The following is a 21840-nucleotide window of genomic DNA, read 5'->3' as shown; positions in this document are numbered from 1 at the left end:
CTTGATTATTATTCTATTTTAGTGTACTGCTTTGTTTAGATATCTATTTGCATTGTTTGGTTGAGTTGAATTCAATTAACATGGTTTTATTCCATTCTATTTTATACGCGCAGCTGATACGATGGTTGAAAAGAGTAAGAAAACAATCCCTGGAGGAGAAATGCCATCAGGAAACTACGATTACAATGTCGTAACGTAGTAGAAGAAGTTGTGATAGTGCAACCAAAGATGATTATACGACATCCTTATAGTCGTGTTAATTCAGAAATCACGGAGAACGAGTGTGTACCACTCTTATATAATCAAGGACCAATACACTGAACTAACTTTAGCATCGGAGGGACCTTCCCCAGCAACCACCCCCTAGGCTAGTTGTAGTCGGTTAAGTGAATTTGATGGGTTTTGCCCGTCAGGCTGGAATAGTGGATCGTCTGCATCTTCATCGTAGTCGTTACTTGTTAATTATGTCCTGTCTTGTTGCTTAGCTTGTAATGTCTGGTTCGTTTGCTTAACTTAGCTTGTTTGTTTTGTGTGTCGGATTTGGAAATTTGTTTGAGTTCTATTGAAATTATAATATCTATGAGAAGTAAATAAATCATCTATTGAAAATATAATATGTATGAGACGTCGATCATTCTAAAACAAGTTGTACACATACAAAGTAATAATCATGTCAAAGTAGTAAAATCAATTTCACAAACACAAACTTTAATATTTCATTATAAAAGATCATAAATTTAAGTAAACTAGTTGTTACATCGCACACTATAATATAATATAATTGTTAAATTTCATTATTTCCATGTTACGAGCAATGTTTTCTAAGTCTAGCAAAAAATAAGGATATCTAAATATCATACATATAAAAAAAGGAACAATAATCTTACAACCTATCCAGTAAGATGAGGTAAACATTATGTTTCGGATGAAAACAATAGGACCTTCAGCAGGCCCTTTTCAAAGGAGAAGATTGGTCTCGTTCCAAGTGATAACTGGGCTGAGAATTTCCTGCACAGCAAGCACACGTAAACTAGCCTCGGGGGTGGTTGTTGGGGAAGACCCCTCTGATGCTAAAGTTAGTTCAGTGTATTGAGAGTAAATGCTATGCAGGAGGATTAATTGCTTGAGGGTGATTGTGAATGAATGATTAATGAGCCAATTGATGGCTTTTATACCTTTGCTCAATGGAGGCGAATTGGACCTTTGAAGTCAGATGGGCTTGCCATGCTGACTGAGCTTTTTTGACTTTAGCATGCTTTGAAGTTTGAAGAGTTGAACCTTGCTTTTAGACTTTTGTAATTAAATCATTTGGGCCGGCCCAATTAGGTTAACTGAATTGAACCCAAACACATTATTTGAATTTTTCCCAATTGAGTGAGTGGATGTGAGTAATTCCTCTTACAACTTCTATGGCCATTCTCCCCCACTACTAAAAAGTGGTGAAATTACGACGGTATGTCTAATATAGCGTCAAAATATTTGAAATCTAAGGATGGTTTGTCCTTTAGCAACATTTAAAATTTACTGAATTGAGGGATGTGGAAATTTTCAGCCGGCCTCGCTCATCAAGATCATGATCACACAACAATTCCCAGAATTTGGTTTTAAGGACAGCAAACTAGCAAAGGTCCAACATAGTGATTTGATGTGTTTGGTTGTAGTAAATCAATGTAAATTCTAAGAACCAATTAATTGACAACTTGGGATGATGGCTGATTATCCTTGTAAACCATTACTTATCAGTTTCATTTTCTCATGAACCATTACATATAATTACAGCACACATTTTTCATATGTAAGATCTGATATTATAGTGATAGCAATAATATTCTGTAGCAAGCTTGCAACTATCCCACAGTGACGGTTCTAGGAATTTTTGCATATGGGTTCGGATTTTCAAACATAAGACAACTAATTAAATGGTAACAATTATTCGGAGTGGCACTCATACAAATATGAAATTAATAATTGTAAAAAGTATTTATTTACTACATAGTGACTAACCCATTTTTGTTGTGTAACCCATTTTCATTTGTATTAATCAGAACGTTACTAAATTTTGATATCATCTAGATATTGATATCATTTCACATATTAGTTCTACCAACAAAATAAAGGTCGTGTAATAACTTTTCAAAATTAAATATTGCTGAGTAACTAATATTATTGAGTTAAACTTTTTATATTCTGTTTAACCTAGGAAAACATCTAAAACAGAAGTCCTGTACAAAATGATAACATGAAAAGAAAAAAAAACTCAAGATGGCGTTGACAGGTTTCGAACCCGCATCCCGCTGGCGCTAACTTAAAAGTCTTGCAAGCTAGTTTGGACCACTGAGACGCGATGGCATATATTATAATTTTATGCGTGGAATTGTAAATAAACAATTTCAATTTTTTAGAAACTTGCATATTTTTCCCAAAATCCAGTATGGGTCCAGCTGAACCTACTGAACCCACACTGGAACCGCCACTGACTATCCAATTAACATTTTCTTAACCATTGATAGTTTAGTCAGTGCTGGTGATTTAAAGTTGAAGAAACCCTCTTCATTCAGAGCTAATTTCTTTGCAGGATGAAGATTAATATCAGAGGAGGGTAACAGAGGAATAGCATCAAAGCAACTAAGCAGTGGCCACTGGGGTTGGTTCCAACAACGACCCACCACCTGAAAACATTTTCATTAATTATTTTGGTGGAGTATCATGCATATTCTAGAAGCTTCCGGAATGATCAAGCAAGGTCATTACTTGCTCATGATTTCTCATAATAACCTACCTGAACGTTCTAGAGTATTAATGACATTGGAAGCAATTAGAATAAATAGTTCGTGAATTTTCTAGAACATCATGGATATATACAAGAAAGATGGAGGTATTTCCAGCCATTTCTTCCTAGCTCCAGTTACAACAATAAATATGAGTTATGGGTATTCAATACATACACACATAAGAAGCCATACCATACACACCAACCTTCCTACGTACTACACCTCCTTGTACTATACACCTCTTTATCAATCCACTATTCCTATTTTTGTACTACTCCATTATGAGTTTCTATAGTGAGAGTTCTCGTGTACTACTCACCCTTTCAAGGGTTTTTGTACCTTCCTATTTTCATATAGTGCGTCGTTCATGATTTTTTTTTTTTTTTACATTTTTTTTTTTGATAATTTTTCTGAATGCTCAATGCTGACAGAAAGGTAAAACAACCAAAATATAAGAAAAAAAATATACATAAACAGAAATAATATGCCTATGAACAAGATTTTAAAGATTGAAAGACACCTGGAGACTTAAACAATAATATGAATTTGGAAGTGTTTTTTTTTTTTTTTTTTTTTTTTTTTGGACACAAATTTGGAAGAAATATTCAAGTGACCATTGATGGCTGTAAAGTGTAAACTGTCATAAGGAGTAGAAAAGGCATCGATCTGTTCAACAAATTAAGTGATCCATGACTTAATTCATATCAATAAAATTTCTGGTATTTAAAACATATACTATCGTTTTTCAAACAATTAATATGAATTTGGAAGATATGTTCATTGACTGACCATTTGGAAGTATGGTTTTTCTCCTCGTTATTCAGAGTTTACCTAATTTCTTAAAATTATATATGGTTTATTTTAGTCTTTTTGGGTTGTTGTCCTGTTTTTCTGGTTGTTTTGGCTATAGTTTATTGGATGGTTGTGTGAGGAGAGAGTTTGGATACTTTGTCAAGGGATTTGGTGTTGTTGTTGTGTCGAGAGAGGTAACTTGGGTTGCCGTTGTTTGGAGGACGAATGAGAAGTTGGCCATGGTTAGGGTGTGGTGTGTTTTATGGTGGAATGACTATGGTTGTCATTCTGCTCCTTTCATTGGAGTGATCATTGTGATCATTACTCTTGATTTTTTCTATCCGAAGCAGGCGCCTAAACTTTGGTTTGAGATTTCACGAGCCTCGACGTTGTTAAAGCTATCTTGCAAACAAGAACAGCTTATGAAAGATAGGTCACATGTCCATGTGATCGGTTTGAAGGCCTTATGTGGTGATAAGTTGATCCCATTAGGTAAAGTTAAACTAGCCATGACCAAAAAGTTTCGATTCTCTCTGCTCTCTTTATGTTTTGAAGTATGTATCCGCTCTTTGGCCTATAAAGAGATCATGATTCACAACTTTTCCGGCCAACTCCAGTTATGTATTTTGGTTTTTAGTGTCGAAAGTTGGAAAGGCTTAAATGTTAAAAGCCATATAGTAAGGTTTAGGTTTTATTTCGTATGTTGTAAACTAATATCATTTGGTTTTTATTTTATTAATATCATTTGCTTTTGTCAGAAAAAAAAAAAAAAAAAAAAAAAAAGAAAAAAGACTGACCATTAAAGGCATCGATCTAATTTGGCACATAAATGATCCAGAAAACCTAGGAATGCCTATATAGCTTGTGCACAAGAAGACATAGCAAAATAAACTTGTTTGTTTGATTATATTTAAATATTTTTAGTAATAAAATCTTGTTTGTTTGATATAAATGACAAAATATATATACATATAAAGTTTTCATAAATCCAATAAATTCCAATAATTTTCATTAAAAATTAAGAAATTGTCCATCTATCAATCTATCAATCAAAGCCTTAATTCCATAATTAAGTGAGGTCTGCTACATGAACCAAAAGTGATATTCCGTATAGTCATCGACAAAAATCTTCCTCCTTCATCCCTTACGATCCAATGCATCATTTTCGTGCAAATCCACATACTTCATATCCTTGGACCACTTCATATCCACATATTCATATCCTCGTAAATCAATCAATCAATCAAAGCTTAATCCCATAAGTGAGGTCGGCTTCATATCGTCATGCAAATTGTCCATCTCTTTGGTAAAAATATTACTCCATCCATTTCATTAAATTAGCTTCCATTTCTTTAGCTTTATCCAGTTTTTTAGATTTATGATAGAAGTTCTCCGCATACATATACTACATGCAGGGTGTTAAGTGTACCATTTTTCTTTAAAATAATGATTTTTACTAATTGATACATGTAGTATAAAGAATTTTTTGTTAAAGTTATGAATAGGCAAATATGACAAAACAAAGTTAAAAAAGAAGAAAAAAAAGTGAAAGTAATCTTAGTATTATGATGAATTAAATTAACCACAATTTCAACAACATTGGATCAAGGGAAAGGTAAACGTTTCTAAATTTAACTTCATCCTTATTAACTCTATTAAAATTATAAAGGAAAAGTATAAAGTAGGAAGAATTTTCCAACCTAAAATCATGACATAACCTAACCCTAATTGTATCTCTCAGAAGACAAGCCTTCTGCAACTGCTGTTTGTTCTTTTGACCGCGAGTGAATCTTCCACAGCCAACCCTTGAGCCCCAAAGCAGAAGTACTGATTCATCAAACTCTTGTTAAAAGAGCTTACCCTTCTATGCTTCTCACCCACCAACGGCTTTCCACCACTTAAAGGCCCGCTAAAAAATGAGGATCTTCCAGGACTTTTTCTATCATAGTCGCCTCTCAGCTTATCTACTGCAGTAGGGGAAGATGTCAATGATTCAGAAATTGAGCTCGAAGGAGAATATCGAGCCAACGATAAACAAGATCTGGGCGGTGTTGCTTGCACCACTCCTTGCATTAGGCTTGCAGTGAATTTCTCCCGGGCAGAAGGGCTCGGAGCTGCCCTTGAGAATTTTTGTCTGAGTGGAGTTATACTTTCATCTACATTTCTGCACACCTTAAACATTCCAACATCATTGTGCTCCTCCACCTTTGTACTTGCTAATTTGTGGTGTGGGTTGGGTGATTCGATTTGTGTAGTAGGGCACATCTCTATTTTGTCGGGTCTTCGAAGAAAATTTAGCCATTTTGAAGCTTTCTTGTTGCTCTCTAAGCCAAAATGGCTTGTTACTTCGCTAGAGCAAGAGCTGAACCTACTACTAGGCGGTTCACAAGTAACCTCAGAGTCATTCCCGTCTCCTGCATATGGGAATAACTCGGCATCTGGTAATCTGAAAGAAGTCCCAGGACTAGTTCCAATGCCCTGAATTCTCAACTGCCTAGCCAGAGCACTTCTTGTAGTAAAATCTTGACAATCAGAAATCCCTCCAGCTGATGTAAATGGCTTGATTAGAATATTAGATGATGCTGTATTAGGGCATTGCTTGAGGAGATCCAGAGGGGTTAATTCATCAATATCACGAATATTTAAATCGATTGAAGGTACCCTCATTAGGAGCTCCACAACATTGCACTGAATGTTCTCAGCAACAGCTACATGCATTGCAGTTCTTCCTACTTTGTTTCTAATATTGATGATGTCTTCCAAACTGACAATTTCACCACTTGCTAGCCATTTGATGAGCTGAAGCTGCTGGGTGATTCGATGGAAGCCAGGGGACTGGAACCCAGCCACTGCCATGTGTAGAAATGTGTTGCCATCATTGTTTCTCGATGTGGCTAATGAGGGTGATTCAAGGACTAAAACCTCCACTACAGCAGTGTATCCTCTGTATGCAGCAGTATGTAATGCAGTATTCCCTTGATTATCAGTGGAGCTAATGATGCTACTATATGTTGCTATTAAATCCTTAACCACCTGCCTCCCAGAATGATAGGTTAGCGAGATGATTAACCACAAGTCATTCTCAATTGCAAAGCAGCAATTAGCAAGTTTAAAAAATAGTTCGTATTTGTTTTTGGTGAGAAGGGAAAATTGTACAATCAATGGATTTAATTTTTTTTTAAACCATAGTGTAGAACTTTCTCCAAGTCATACTATTGCACCTTTCCCTTTATTGGATTTCCCAAATTATTTGCACACTCGCCTTTTCAAGTAAGCTCTTGAACTTTTCTCTCTAAGGCCCTCCCCCCTCCTCCTATCCACAATTTTTAATCTTCATGCCATGAATAAGATACAATATAATGTGAGATTTCCTAAAAAATGTTCTTAGAGGATTTTCGAAACAACCGCTCTACTAATAAAAGGTTAGACAAAGGTAAGACTGTATAAGACGACAGGTGAGATCCATACTAGGCAGTGGTTGTAATTGGGAATGCAGTAAACAAAAGGCAACATGTAATTAATCAGACAAAATTCTTTACAAATTCAAAAAGCCAAAGATAAGCCAATAAATCTAAATCTAGTAAAACAGAGAATAATCATGATCAATTAAATTATTTTTTTAGAATTAAACAAAAAGTTCTCACCTCAAATTGGCCTCTTCCAGAAGCAGAATGCAAAATGGTGGATCCTTGACCATCTCTATAACCCGAAACATCAGAACAATCCAACAAAAGTTCCTTGAGAATCTCTAAGTTCCCTCCTCTAGCAGCAGCATGAACTGCCCTATTCATCATCTCCCCTACAAAATCCTCCCCTAATTCGTCACTACCTTTATTCACATTCATAGCAGAATCAAGCAAAAGCCTAAAAACCTCAGAATTCTTGCTCCGAGCAGCAGCGTAAAGAATATCAGTGACACCATACTCACCTTCTCCAACAACAAGCAGCGGATCTCTCTCAAGCAAGTTCTTAACAAACTCCATATCTCCTGCTGACGCTGCGGTGTAGAGGAGCCATCCACCATAGCCAGCCCTCATCAGAGAATTATGCTGCAGCCTGTCACCATGACTGGGTTCACAGTCCATGAGGAGAGCACAGGCAACACGAGCCCTACAATGGGCAACTTCATCATGTGGGCAGGCTTCTGCTTCGAGGCTGTCCTCCCAGACAGTCTCAAGGCGGCGTATTCGGCGGAGGGAGGTTAGTTTGATGAGAAGGTTAGGGTCAATGCGGAGAAGTTCTTTAACTAAGTCACAAAGGCCATTGGCTGCTGCCCAATCTATGGGGGTTGCATACCACCATTGGTCTCCTGTGCTCTCCCAACTAAGAGGGAAGTATGGGGTCGACATTTTTTTATCTACCAAGAAAGAGCTAGAATTCAGAGACAAAACAACAAGAAATGGAGGGAGTTACAAATAGAAAGAAAAGCAATATATAAAACGAGAAAAACAGGTACATTGCATTTACTTTGTACAGGCATTTCCTTGCAGAAACTTTATTCCAAAAACAGAAGAAGGATAGTTTTAAAGATTCTCTAATGCCTGTAAATAGTACATAAAGGGTCCAACTATGAAAATGACAGTAAACTGTGAGAGTAAAAGAAAATGAAATTTAGTTGGTCCCACTAATATGTTATATGACTCTATTAGATCACGAGGAAGAAATTATAAAGGGGCCAAGGGTAGTTGTGTCATTTATCAACATTATTTATTTTTAAAGTGAAAAGTGGCATGAGAAATACTGGAATACTAAGTACTATAATTTAAACATTACCTGCACATTCAGAGAATAGCAGAACTGAAATCTCATTTACTGGCTTCATCTTGTTTATTAAAAAGAGAGGGGGCAAGAGGCAGATCTAAATTTTCTCCCTTTATCATCAGACATTTTCCTTATATTAGAAATTGATTATGGAGTACTAATCTATTAAAGGATTAGACTAACAAAAATTTATCATTTCCCATTTCAAATTTGAGATACCCCAAAAAAGTATTATCATATGAAATTACGAACATTTGAGTAAATTTAGTCTAATAAAATTTCTCCAGCTTCATTTTCTCCTTAGTGAAATTCCGCACAGCACAAAATCACATACATTCTTAGGCGAAGAAGTTTAACATATCAAATAGCAGGCAATTCAATGTACCACCAGTATAAAAAAAATACTAAATGAAATACAGGTCAACAAATGCGGCAGATCCACACTAACTGCAATATGATATAAATCTGATGATAAATTAATAATACTACTTGTATTGTAAATCTAGCGGAAACTGTTAAGCTTTGTCTGACATAACGAGAATCTAATATGGAAGAGCAATTATTTTGGTAGGAAAAAGGATTTTAATTATCATTATGTTCATCCAATAAAAGACCCCATCTTGGATCAACTACGTTGGGCCCACACTGCACATGGCAGCTTAGTAGAAGAGAGAGAAAATGAAGTTGCATGGAATTAAGCTAATTTCATTAATCCCTTTGTCTCTACCTTAGTGTCTTATCATTTGTTAGATGATGAAGTGCCCTTAAATCAGATCAAGAGAATTGATTCTTCATCTTTTTCTTTTTCTTTTCTTTGTTTTATTACCTTACTAAACAAGCCTCATGTCATGTGTCTAAACAATATGAAAAAAAAAAATGCAGGTATCCTATGCAAAAAAACCACAACATCAAACATAAAGAGATCTGAGTATGACAACACTTGCTTTAGGCTCCATCCAGAGTAATAGATTCGGCCGCATCACCGTGATGTAACGAATCTTGGACTTACAACATTGATCGCGATTGCATCCTAAAAATAAAACCCTGGCTCAATCATGCCAGAGTTTAGGCAGGTCAAAATAAATGTAACTGTATATTTGTAATACTGTATGGACTTGTGATCTTGGGAGTTGAAAGAATCACTGGATTGACAAAACTGAAGACGGATACAAGAAACAATAAATAGTTTAACGGATTGGATGATATTGGCTTCATTGATAAGAACAGACAACAAAGTTTAACTACTGAAATATTGGTGAATGGATTATCCAGAACCTAACAAATGGAAGAAAAGCAGAATACATACTGTTGGGGGGAGTGGCAATTGCTAGAGCAATGTCTTTTGGTGCCAAACTTATCTATCAATCAGATAAGAAGAGAAGGAATTAAAAAGACATGCAATGTCTAAAAAATTTGGTGCCTAAGTTCCAATCAAAATATCATCCAAAAGGCCCTGCCTACATCATTTTGGTATACACTACACAGAAATTGAAGTTGCAACATTTTGCTACAAATTAAGGCTACACTTCACGAAGATGAAAATAAAGAAGGGACAAGTTTTTATCATAAATCTAATTAGAATATTAGGGAGAAGTGTTCAAGTACTCTCACATCAGCTAAAACTATTTTTGATCTCATCCATTTTTACTTCATATTTTAGTACTGAAATAATGCAGACTAATCAAATAAGCTACGAGTTTAATTCTTATTTAGGTGGAAAACATATTCCTAGGAGAAGAAATCGTGTCATGAAACAGACAAAGATGTTAAATATCTTAAAGGCAACAATTATGCTGCACTTAAAGAGATTCATCTATGATTATTTACTATGAACTGGAAGGCATATCATTGAAAACAACATGCATTTAATTCAAAACAGTTAGAATGAATTTTCAAGAATACCTTTTGCAGTAATTTCAAGATGTGTCTGCATGACTATTCTTGCAGTCAGCTTAACACTGTCATTGGAATCATTTGAATTCTCCTCTCTTTAATTTAGCATATTTTGATAGTTGTAACAAAAAAATTAGGATGCACAAACAGAAAAGAATATTGCTCGTGTCTCTCAAGAGCTAGCAGTTCAGCTTCCTTGAACCCTTTATTTCTTTCAGACAACATGAATTGTTTCAGGAGTTGAGATTATAAGCAACTTCTACATTCCATTCTACTGCATCAGCTCTGCAAGTCTGCGCTCATTTCATCAATAGGAAGTTGGCAAATCCCGGAAGTCCAAAACACAACAATATAAAGCTTTGACAACATTTTCCTGTGAATAAAAACAGACTTATTCCTAAATTCTGTAGTTGGTAGGTTTTATAAATATTCATGGAAGAATTACTACTAGAAACATACATAATTTTGAGGAGGTAAAGCTCAGGTCAGACATCAGAAATCAGTGACATAAGGCAGTGGGCACATACAATGATGCAATCTACATGGCTCTTAATGTAATTAGCAATACACAGGGGAATCTTACAAGGGATTGTTGGCATCGATTGTATCACCCCCATCACCAAGACCGACAGACAAAGGGCTATTATAGCCTTGTACTACATGGTGGGCATCAGTGTCCAGGGACTCCTGGCAGCTATTATTTTCAAATAGATACATTGCTTCCTCCAGAACCTGCTGAGTAACAAAAAGAATATCAAACAACATCCAACTTTAGAAATTTTGTGCAGAATTTAAGATTGCAGCACTTGAGATCATTAACAAAATTACAAGCTAAAATAGGGCAGAAGGTTATACGATATAAATAGACTACCTAGGGCAAAACATATTCCTCACAGGCCTTTGGTGAGTTTTATCGAGAATTCAGGTGCAGTGCCGTCCATCAGTTCATGATTTGAGTGTTGAGTGAAGACTAAAGACCCCATGTGACCTAAGAAGTTGCTTAGGGAACAAGGAAACTTTGATCCACATTCTTTTCAGAATTTCAAGTTTTCTCCATATTACGTACAAGGTCTCACGGACAAGACAATCAATCATGGGACTTCATTACATAATATCCAGGGACATTGGATAATGAACATAGTCTGAAACCTGCACATTCTAGTTTTCTATCAACATGGCCTACAACCAGTTTCATTGGAAAATTTTACTTCCATTCAGAAACAGTCAAGAACTCACACAAGTATGCATGAAAGGATTAATGCTAGAAATCTAGAGCCATATAAATTTTGAAGGCTGTGATTCTCAAGTTGGATACAGAAGCAACAACATACAGCATGCGATCTACTAACAGGAGAATATCACAGAGAGCTATATAGTATCACCAAGACAGAAAGCAAATCCCACTACAATTGTCCCAAGAATTGAAACCAATAGTACCTTGACAGCCTTAAATTGAAAACATTCTTGCTTTCTGAAGATAATTTTCACCACTAATCACCTAATCATAGGAATCTGACCACTTACACATATAATAGAAGAAAGCAGCACTTTGGAAACAAGAAGGAAACTGTACTACCTGAAACAGAGCAAGAGTTCTATGATAAAACATAGCATGTAGACAATGAAACCAACTAGACACGTGTCCTTAGAATCCATCTAACAAGCAAAAGTGCTGGACTTATGAACTTCCTCATGGGCAATTGACTAATTGATTTTGGATATACTGTTATCCAATATCTATGGTCTCTTTGACATTGAGAGACCAAAGGAGGATTCCATATAGCTATAGCCAAGTTCAAGACTCCAAAATAGTCACATAATTATAGCCTTTTGCACGGGTTTTCTCCAGATGACTTCTTATCAGTTGTCATCAGTAGTTTAAGCAATCCAAGGAGGTTGTTTCAATTCCTCAGGAAAAAAAAAAAAAAAAAAAGAAAAGGAGGCTGTTTCAAATTCTAGGAGACATCCTTCCACTACTGTCAAAATATTTCAACGCCTTCTAATTTACATATTGCAATTCTAGAGTTTGTTAAGGATAATCAACATTCACTTGGAGTCTTTTCTTTTACTTGGTGCCTTGGTGGCTATTAGAAGAAGTAAAACTTCTGTAATGTGCAATCCAAATTCCATACAATTATTTCTTAGAATTACTGTCAAGCAACAAAAAATTTAACAAGCATGAGTGCTTCCAAAATAGGAATTAAAAGGAGCCTTTAGTATGGTGCGACTATGGGGATTGAGCAGCTTGGTACTTTGGGAGACTTTCCTCTAGTACTCGGCCCTTAATTGTTTTTGGGTAACTTCTCCAAGATTTAATCAAAAATTTCCACAAGTCTAAGGGCTAGTGGACTACAACCTAAGTCAAAGATATCTAAGAGTAAGACTCATTATATTAGTTGAGTGCAACAACCTCAGGTCTAAAGTCATGTAGTCTTGAACTCTTGATGGCCTTTTCTAAGATTTCAGATTCGTCAAAACCCTTGGACTCTTGGTCATAGGCATGAGGCAAAATATTCACGATATTTTTGAATTTGGGTACAATGTGTGATTAACTTACATTATTATTCTTATAAATTACCATAGGAGTATTTGTAATCTCAATTTTGGTCAAGTTTCATCTATCGTCCTAAATTTTGGAATAGGGACCACCTGAAGAATGGAACCCTAGGAAGTGAGAGACAGATACATCCCTCCAAATCAAATTTACAACTATAACAGGATTTCAAGAGTATATATTTTGGGTTGCACCAATACCATATGGCCATTGCAGCCATTAGTGGATCTGAAGAGGATCCCCTGGTGCTCCATTAAGATCTTTTGTGGCTTCCTAGAGGATTTTACAAGCATGGGTAATAAGCTTGTAGCCTACAAAATTGAATTCGCCTTGCCAACTATCCATAATTATTCTCACTAAAATTGACAGCATCCAAATCATAGGGAGCACACATCATAATATATTGATGTCTAAACCAATTCTCTATCAGTCTATCCCAAAAAGACCAATCTGTCACCTCGATTTTCTCATAACACGCCTCACATAAAAATATAGGTTAAATATAAAAAGCCTAGTGATTTTACACAGAAAATTGTACTTGTCACAAACTCGAGGATATATTAACAGTGAACAAAAAAAAGTGTTTACAAGACATATGTTGACATTAGTGATGATTCTGACCTGGAAAACTCTGCCTAAAAGAAGCCTTAAATTTATCAAAGTGAAGCTCAACTCTTTCAGCAACATCATACATGTTCATTTGTCTAACTTCATCTAGAAGCCGACGGTATGTTTGATACCTTGGTACCAGCTCCTTACAAATCATCTCCTCAAATAATTGGAAAGCCCACTCACATCTGTCCACTCTACAAAGACCATGAATCAAAAGTGAATATGTTGAATCATCAAGACTAAGCTGATGCTTGACAGTCATATCATCCAGTAGTCTGCTCAAACAATTATCCGACATCCTCAATCTGAAGCACAATTTAAGCAATGGATAGAATGTCTGAAGGTCCGGCTTACAAAGTGCTGCCTTTTCCATGTCTTCCAAAACATTGAAAGCCATCTCTTCTTGGCCATACCGACAAAACATACCAATTAATGTATTGTAGGTACACGTGTTAGGATAAACACCATTCATTGGCATCTCTACTTTAAAGATATCAAAGGCTTCCGTTATGCAATGAGCTTTCCCAAGGGTATGAATCAATGCATTATAAAATTGAATGTCAAATTCACATCCAGCTGCTTTTGCTTGGTTAGCTATTCGCAGAGCATCTTCAAGTTTATCAGCCTTTGACAACAAAGACATCATAGTTGTGTAAGTAACAACACTAGGTTGGCAGCCCTGAGATTCCATCATCTCAAGTAACTCATACGCCTTATTCCAATTAGAAAGTCGGCAGTATGATTGAATGATAATTGAATAGCTTATGACACAAGGAGTGAAACCATGGCCTTTCATCTCTTGAAGCGTCCAATACGCTTCTTCAACCCGCTTAATTTTGCACCAACCATGTACAAATATATTAAAGGTGTGCACCGTAGGAGGAATATGAGCTTTAAGGTCCAAATAAACGGTCCGAGCCATCTGTACTTGACTCTCTTTGCAAAGAGTATCAATCAACAAATTCATGGACTCGGCATTCTTCTCTAAACCATAAGTAGGCAATTCATCAAAAGTCCTCACAGCATCGTTCCATCTACGAGAACCAGCAAACCTTCTCATTATTTTAGCCATAGTTCTAAGAGTGATTAATTTTCTCTCAAGCATTTCACCCTTCAACTCACTCATCTTATTAAACTGCCTTGCCTTTCCTAGTATGTCTACCATTAAATCATATGCTCCAGGCAAATGCTCAAAACAAGACCGCGAATCAGCCCATCTAAAAACAGCATAGGCCGATTTCCAATCATCTTTAAACCGATGAAGCAACGTATCAACAAGGGCATGACTAACACTAATTCCCTCACAAACTTGATCATTTAACAATGAACTCAAAATCTCCTCCTCACTACTACCAACACGAACCTTATTAACAACTAATTGAATCTGCTTAGACAATCCTTCTGCCAGGCTATCAAATTCCCTAGTTTCGGAATCCGAAGATGTCGAATAATTTGCATAATCGTAACCCTTAACATAACTATCATTCTGCAAATGCAAAGGTACTAATGCAATCACATGTTTTGCAACTCTTTCATTCAAACAATTTCTAACTAGGGTTTTCAACAATAAATTTGGCAGTCTAATTAGAGGCATATTCAAGCAAATTTGAATTCGAATGAATTAAACAATCACAGAAATTGAGAAAACCCAGAGATTGATTTACCTAAGTACAAACGAACGAATGAACAAACTAGAGAATCTGGAGTTCTTGAAAATTTAATCCTCGAATTGAATTGTAAAACTTTGGTTGTATTAGTAATTTACTATTTTGTGATTGTTGAGGAACTAGAGGAAGAAGATGAAGGGAGAGACTGAAAAAGTGAAAATTAGTGTGAGCTATTGAAGCCCAACACAACAGTTACCAAAATAAACTCCGTACTCCGCATTTGGAAAGCAGTATCGGTTGACGCACGGGTCGTTTTTTTGGTTGGCAAAGAAAAGGGCTTATCGCATCGAAACTTCTCACGAGTCACAGATTCACCCGGCCGTGTAAATGGGTCGTATTTGTATTACTTCATCCGTTTTTAATTATTTGTTCCATTTTTTCATGTGCGGAGTTATAGGGAAAATTGGATAAAGTAATAAAATAGAAAAGTAGTGGGGTAGGTGGAAGAATAAAAAATTATAAAAAGCAAAAATAATTGAGAGAATTGAAGGTGAGAGAATATGAAATTAATAAAATATGATTTATGTTGAATTCACTAGTTGAGAGAAATGAATTAAATATTGTAAAAACTTTCCAAATAAGAAAATGGAGCAAGTATTTGAAAACGAACAAAAATAGAAAATGGAGCAAATATTTTAAAACAGAGTGATTATTTAACTTATTTTTGGGTTGTTTTTGTGTTACTTGTATATGGACTATGGAGTAGGTTGCATTTGTATTAGAAAAATGACACAATTTGCATAGTCCCACTCTACTCTCAAGCATTGACCTGTTGAGCTAAACTAGCTTAATTTGTGAGAGGTGATGGTTTAGTATGGTCATTCATCTTACCTGTATGAAGTAATTTTTTTGTTTACGGACATTATAAATTGGTATATTGGTATGAAGCCTGAATAAACAAATGGATGGATTATACATTTATACATCACCTAATTATACATATTATGTATATATATTAATTAAGCAAAGTTGGTGGGAACTCACCTTATGACTTTAAGGTCATGAGTTCGAGCCCCCCAACTACATCTGGTTGGGAGCCCTTAAAAAATTTATACCTATATACTTTCCATCTTACAAATTTGTTTATGATTAAGTAGAAAATTACCTCAAATTTGATGGAAAAGCCTACGTAGAAGGTAAAGACATGCGGTTCCAAATACCCTAAGTTAGACCAAAGTTATCATTGTGACTACACATTGGGCTAACAATTGAGAGAAATATGATCGAGTCATTGCAAGAAGAAAGGAAATTATTACGAGTTATGGTGTGTAGTTATTTTCAAACCGAAATAAATACAAGTACTACGTACTTTTTGACTCTGAATAAAGGTATGAATAGCCCTTGAATCATTTTACAAAATTATGTAAGTTGTCTCTCATATGTTTCATACCAGTGCCAAAATCAAACACTAATAAGCAAAAGTGCAATTGAAATATTTATAGATCAAACTAAGTTCATGGGCTTCCATCAAAACATATGTAAGATATATGTGAACTAGCATTCCATCTCCTATGGAAACAGGCAAAAGCCTCAACATTATTCTGCATTTCACACCAAAACTCGAACAGACATCAACGCAAACACAAAACAGTTCCGGTCCATTTACTTTTGATGAAGCTAAGCCAGAAAAGGAGATCAAGCTTCGACAGAAGCCATGTACACGATCAAGTCGACCACTCTAGAGCTGCAAGATATTAACAAACACAATTTTTTGTCAGTCATGGATTAAAAAAAACATGAACGACTTTTGCAAAAGGATCATATCGAAAAGATCCAACGAACCAACCAACTAATGAGTAATGACTAATGACTAATGACTAATGAGCCTTGAATTACCTGTATCCCCATTCATTGTCATACCAAGAAACCAACTTAACAAAGTTCTTGTTCAAAGCAATTCCGGCTTTTGCATCAAAGATGCTTGACCTATATTTACAAACAATCCGTAACAAAGTTAAATTATCGATTATCAAACAATGTGTTACAATTGAGAAATAACTTGAAACTACAAGATTGTCAAAGCAATGTTGAGATAGAATTACCTGCTATCACCTACAAAATCCATGGAAACAACATCATCTTCTGTGTAACCCAAGATACCTTTGAGGTTGCCCTCAGATTCCTCCCTGTTATTAAAAGTTATAACATATAAATATTAAGTCAAGCATCAATACAATCAGAAATAATTCAACCAAAAACCTCAAATTTGTTTTTACTCACTTGATAGCGGCTTTTATTTCATCATAAGAAGCATCCTTTTCAAGCCTCACAGTGAGATCAACAACCGAAACATCAACAGTTGGAACGCGGAATGACATTCCAGTTAGCTTGCCATTCAATGATGGAAGCACCTTGCCCACAGCCTGTAAATTCAATGTTAATTAGGAATCTAAACTGCGAAACAAGCTAAGGGTCTCTAACAATTTCAAAATTTAGTAATTAGCTTCGATATATCAATCAATAGGAAGAGAAAATTGTACTACCTTAGCAGCTCCAGTGCTGCTAGGAATGATGTTGAAGGAAGCCGCTCTTCCACCCCTCCAATCTTTAGCAGATGGCCCATCAACCGTTTTCTGTGTAGCTTTACATTCACACAAAGATAACAAGAGAACAATGATTTTTAGTAAAATCGTTTACAATGATCAAAGCTAGAGCAGCAAATGAGAACAAGCAAAAAACACTAGACAAAATGTCGAAAACTTGAGACATTTCGCCCTGTGTTAATAGCCTAACTAGCCAAGTAAAGAGACAAAATTCACAGGAAAAATTTAATGTTTACCAGTGATGGAATGGACAGTAGTCATAAGTCCCTCTACAATGCCAAATCTATCATTGATAACCTGTATTTTTTGAACAAAACTCGATATTATATATGAAAAAACAGCAAAACATAAGAAAGGACTCAATCGAATTTTAAGGTTTAGAACTGTTAGTGATCAAACCTTGGCTAAAGGAGCAAGGCAGTTGGTAGTGCAGCTAGCATTCGAAACAATGTCAATTTCGGGTTTGTATTCCTTCTCGTTGACACCAACAACAAACATTGGTGCATCTTTGCTAGGAGCAGAGATTATCACTTTCTTAGCTCCACCCTTAATTCATAACATTTACATCAGATCAAAAACCATATATTAATACTATAATGAGCATATTTGAATTAAGAAAAAATGTCAACCCCATTTGATTTTAGTTTGCTTTACAAATCACCATATTATATACATACTCTACCAGTACCACCAAAATTACAACAACAAAACAAAATACAAATACTAATATAAAATTAAAATTGTATAAGGTGGAATAAATTATATACCTTCAAATGTGCAGCAGCTTTTTCTTTATCAGTGAAAACTCCAGTAGACTCAACAACATATTCAGCTCCAGTTTCACCCCAAGGGATCTCTTCTGGGTTCCTATAATCAAATTTATCAACCCCAACAAAATTATTTGTAATTTCTAAAAATTCCACAAAATAAAAAATTCGTACTTTGCTTAAATAATCATGTTCTTTGTCTTATCGTGAGACCGTCTGATACAAGAATTTGCGTAAATAAAACGGAAAAGTTACCTAGAGGCAAAAACAGTGACAGATTTTTCACCAAAAAGAAGGGTGTTTGAATCCTGAACCTTCAATTCATGGTGATTCCATTTTCCATGTACAGAGTCATACTTGAACATGTATGTCTGAACTAAAAATCACATCAAATTCAATAAATATAGTGTTCAAAATTTGATTAAATTAAGGAAAATTTTGATTGTAATGATAAAAATTACCATGTAATCAGTGGAAATGAAAGGGTCATTAATAGCAACAAGCTCAACATCATCTCTTTGAAGAGCAATTCTGGCAACCAATCTACCAATTCTTCCAAATCCTATCATATTAAATTTCTCAAAAAAAATTATATATATATATAAAAAAAAAAAAAATATTCAACCCATGATAATTATCAAACAACTACTCCTTCAATGTTGTCAGTTTGTCAAGTTACAACTTTTCAATGCAGGTTGTGACTAATAATTTGGAAAGAAAAGAACATATCAATAATATCATTAACCAATTACTTTCATCGATTTAGTGCATGTCACGTTACTAGTTCAATAGATTAGATATCATACAATCAATAAACTGAATAGCCACCATCAATTTAGTTGTCACGTTACTTTTTTTTTTTTTAGAAAAGTTGTCATGTTACTAGCTCAATGTATGCATGACATTTTATTCTGAATATGAAGAGTGTAGGTCATTAATCAATAACATACTTACCATTAATTCCAATCTTGATCTTGTTTGACCCTGTTACAAAATCAACGTCATAAAAATATAATCATCACTCATCAAGATTTGAATTAAGAACAAGAAATAAAATGAAAAGAATACAGAAATGTAATCAAAATTGACTCAAATGAAAAAATTTAAAGAATTACCCATGGTTTCAAATGACGAATAGAAAAAGATGATTTTTTTTAAGAGAAGGGGTTTATATTTTTTAGATAATGCGATGAATTATGTTTTTCAAAGGGTGTTTTTATAATATTGAGATTTAACAGCGGTTATGAGTAGCTGCTGATTTGGTCGATACCAAGAGGCGGCAAGAGCCAAAAAAGGTGTATTTCTTGAACAAAAAGAAAATGTCTTTCTTGGACCAAAAGACACCTTTTTTTTTTTCCTAGAACTTTATTGGGTTAATATATTAATTATATTTGATAAAAGTGACTAAAGTACATTATAAACCATTAACTCAGGCCAATTTACGACTAGTGTTCTGACGAGCCAAATGTTTTATAAAATTACCACCTTGGGAGAATATGCCAAAAGGTTGAAAGATGGAAATTATTGGCTTATTATTTAGGGTAATGTTATATGCAATGTTCCAAATAATTAATAAATACATTTTTTAGAATAGTATAAATATAGCAAATCATGTCAAAAGCATGCGTAGATTTTATCTTATCTAACTTATTAAAACTATACTTATCTAACTGAAATTATCTAACTTAACTTATCTAACTTAACTTAACTTATCTTATCTAACTTAATTTCAGTTGTAAGGCCCCGTTTACTTCACCTTATTTTTGCTGAATAGAAATTATTTTTATTTAACTGAAATTAATTTTACTGATTTTTTGTTATATTTCTTTTTTAAAGTTACTGTTTTTTACTGAACTAAAATTATTTTTACTGAACTGAAATTATTTTTACTAAACTAAACTTATTTTTGCCGAACTGAAATTATTTTTACTGAACTGAAATAATTTTTACTGACTTTATATTTTTTATGGAGAAGTGAATATGGCTTAATTTGAACTTGAGTAACCCTTATCTAAGATTTTCATTAGACAGCGTTATGTTGAACATAATAACCCTAATTATAACATAGTGAGTAGTGACCTTTATTAATTATATTGACTAGTATAATAAAGCTTTCATTACACAATATCGAAGTACATAATAATCTGTTACAAGTTAATAACCCTAATTATAACATAACACATGTACAATGACTTATACTTCCTCCGTTTTTTTTATTATTGCACTATATAAGTTGGGCACAATAATTTTGATAGTGGGAAAAATGAAGAGAGAGAAAGGTAAAAATACAAAATTGTCCATGTAATATAAACATCGACTAAATAATATGGGTGAAAAAGTAAGGGTATGTTGGGTATTGACAGTGTGAACATAGATATATTTTGTCCAAAAATGAAAATGATGCAATATTTGAGAAACTTCCATAAAAGGCAAGTGGTGCAATATTAAAAGAGTAGAGAAAGTATATTAATTTAATAACATTTATTTTAACATAATGACCTTTAAATAATTTATACCTTTATTTTAGTGACCATAATATTAGTGAACCACAATACATTAATGTGAATTAGGTCTATTTAAAAGTTTATATACTTATATACGCGTGATTTTGTCATAAATTACTAACTTTGTGTTATTTTAGAAAATGTATTTATTGTTTATATATACTCTCATGAATAATAATTGACACCCTCTCTAAAATATTTATTTACTTATTTTCCTTTGTCGATGTAAATTGCTTTTTTTTTTTTTCTTAAACTCTTATCTTTTAAGTTTAAGATAACCCTTATGAATAGTATTTGGACAATTATACCCTCTAAAATTTTTATCTACTTATTTACTCTCATTAACGTTAATTGCCTTTTTTAACTCTTAAAATTAGTGTGCAGACATTTATACTCCGAAAAATATTTATCTACATATTTTCTTTAATGTTGCCAACGATTGAAAAAACTGCTTAGACAACGATTGAAAAACTCCTTAGACATGACTAGGACTAACTATGGCACACGTGTTAGGCACCTTAGTAAGACCAAATACGGATTTTGTCTACTTCATACATTTTTTGGTCTTTATGGTTACTAGGGGTATGCAATGTGGGGCTGATGCGTCCTAAAGGAGGAGTACCAACCAAGGCCAGGGGAGGTGGATTGAGTGGTATAGGCCGCAAGTTGTGGCCATGGCTTTGGGTTTAGAGGAATCAATAATAGAAGTCGGTTGGTTTATATGTTAATATTGCATATTTGTCATGTTATATTGTTAGGAGTTTTAGGCAAGTTAGGTATTTTGTTTTATGTATATATATTGTCATAAATATCAATGTAAGGCCAAGCCGTTTTTTCCAATTATTCTTGAGTTTAAAACCCCATTTCACCTTATTTTTGCTGAACTAAAATTATTTATACTAAACTTAAATTAATTTTACTGAACAAACTGAAATTATTTTTGTTGAACTAAACTTATTTTTACTGAAATGAAATT

At 34.4% G+C, this 21840-nt stretch overlaps 3 protein-coding genes across 3 annotated transcripts; all 3 read right to left on the bottom strand.

The window, feature by feature from the left end:
• Positions 1–5105: 5105 nt before the first annotated feature.
• On the bottom strand, positions 5106–10360 carry LOC110710421. The gene is made up of 3 exons (XM_021888716.1): positions 10227–10360; positions 7208–7920; positions 5106–6596 (listed from the first exon to the last, which is right to left on the bottom strand). Exons 1-3 carry the CDS (start codon positions 10255–10257, stop codon positions 5301–5303), a joined length of 2040 nt encoding a protein of 679 aa, XP_021744408.1. The 5' UTR covers positions 10258–10360; the 3' UTR covers positions 5106–5300.
• A 467-nt stretch (positions 10361–10827) lies between these two features.
• On the bottom strand, positions 10828–15357 carry LOC110710431 (pentatricopeptide repeat-containing protein At3g04130, mitochondrial-like). Its single transcript, XM_021888726.1, has 2 exons — positions 13393–15357; positions 10828–10949 (listed from the first exon to the last, which is right to left on the bottom strand). The coding sequence occupies exons 1-2, from the start codon at positions 14975–14977 to the stop codon at positions 10921–10923; spliced, it is 1614 nt and encodes a 537-aa protein (XP_021744418.1). The 5' UTR covers positions 14978–15357; the 3' UTR covers positions 10828–10920.
• Positions 15358–16296: 939 nt separating this feature from the next.
• On the bottom strand, positions 16297–19674 carry LOC110710411 (glyceraldehyde-3-phosphate dehydrogenase, cytosolic). Its single transcript, XM_021888707.1, has 12 exons — positions 19476–19674; positions 19315–19344; positions 18822–18922; positions 18616–18731; positions 18361–18460; positions 17993–18139; positions 17830–17890; positions 17534–17631; positions 17271–17413; positions 17093–17176; positions 16887–16976; positions 16297–16734 (listed from the first exon to the last, which is right to left on the bottom strand). Exons 1-12 carry the CDS (start codon positions 19477–19479, stop codon positions 16686–16688), a joined length of 1023 nt encoding a protein of 340 aa, XP_021744399.1. The 5' UTR covers positions 19480–19674; the 3' UTR covers positions 16297–16685.
• Between the last annotated feature and the right edge of the window lie 2166 nt (positions 19675–21840).

The sequence above is a fragment of the Chenopodium quinoa genome, unplaced genomic scaffold (genome assembly GCF_001683475.1).
Source record: "Chenopodium quinoa cultivar QQ74 unplaced genomic scaffold, ASM168347v1, whole genome shotgun sequence".
NCBI lineage: Eukaryota > Viridiplantae > Streptophyta > Magnoliopsida > Caryophyllales > Amaranthaceae > Chenopodium > Chenopodium quinoa.
Note: the sequence above shows the minus strand (reverse complement) of the source record. Positions and strands in the feature narration are given on the sequence as shown.

Coding starts and splice junctions, on each gene's coding strand:
- LOC110710421 (XM_021888716.1), bottom strand. CDS start 10,257: ATGCAGACACATCTTGAAATTACTGCAAAAG. Junction 7,921..10,226: donor TCTTGAAATTACTGCAAAAG/GTATTCTTGAAA, acceptor CTTTCTTGGTAG/ATAAAAAAATGTCGACCCCA. Junction 6,597..7,207: donor CTGGAAGAGGCCAATTTGAG/GTGAGAACTTTT, acceptor TCTGGGAGGCAG/GTGGTTAAGGATTTAATAGC.
- LOC110710431 (XM_021888726.1), bottom strand. CDS start 14,977: ATGCCTCTAATTAGACTGCCAAATTTATTGTTGAAAACCCTAGTTAGA. Junction 10,950..13,392: donor TTTTAGGCAGAGTTTTCCAG/GTCAGAATCATC, acceptor GTTACTCAGCAG/GTTCTGGAGGAAGCAATGTA.
- LOC110710411 (XM_021888707.1), bottom strand. Junction 18,140..18,360: donor AAGCTGCTGCACATTTGAAG/GTATATAATTTA, acceptor TTATGAATTAAG/GGTGGAGCTAAGAAAGTGAT. Junction 17,632..17,829: donor TACTGTCCATTCCATCACTG/GTAAACATTAAA, acceptor GTGAATGTAAAG/CTACACAGAAAACGGTTGAT.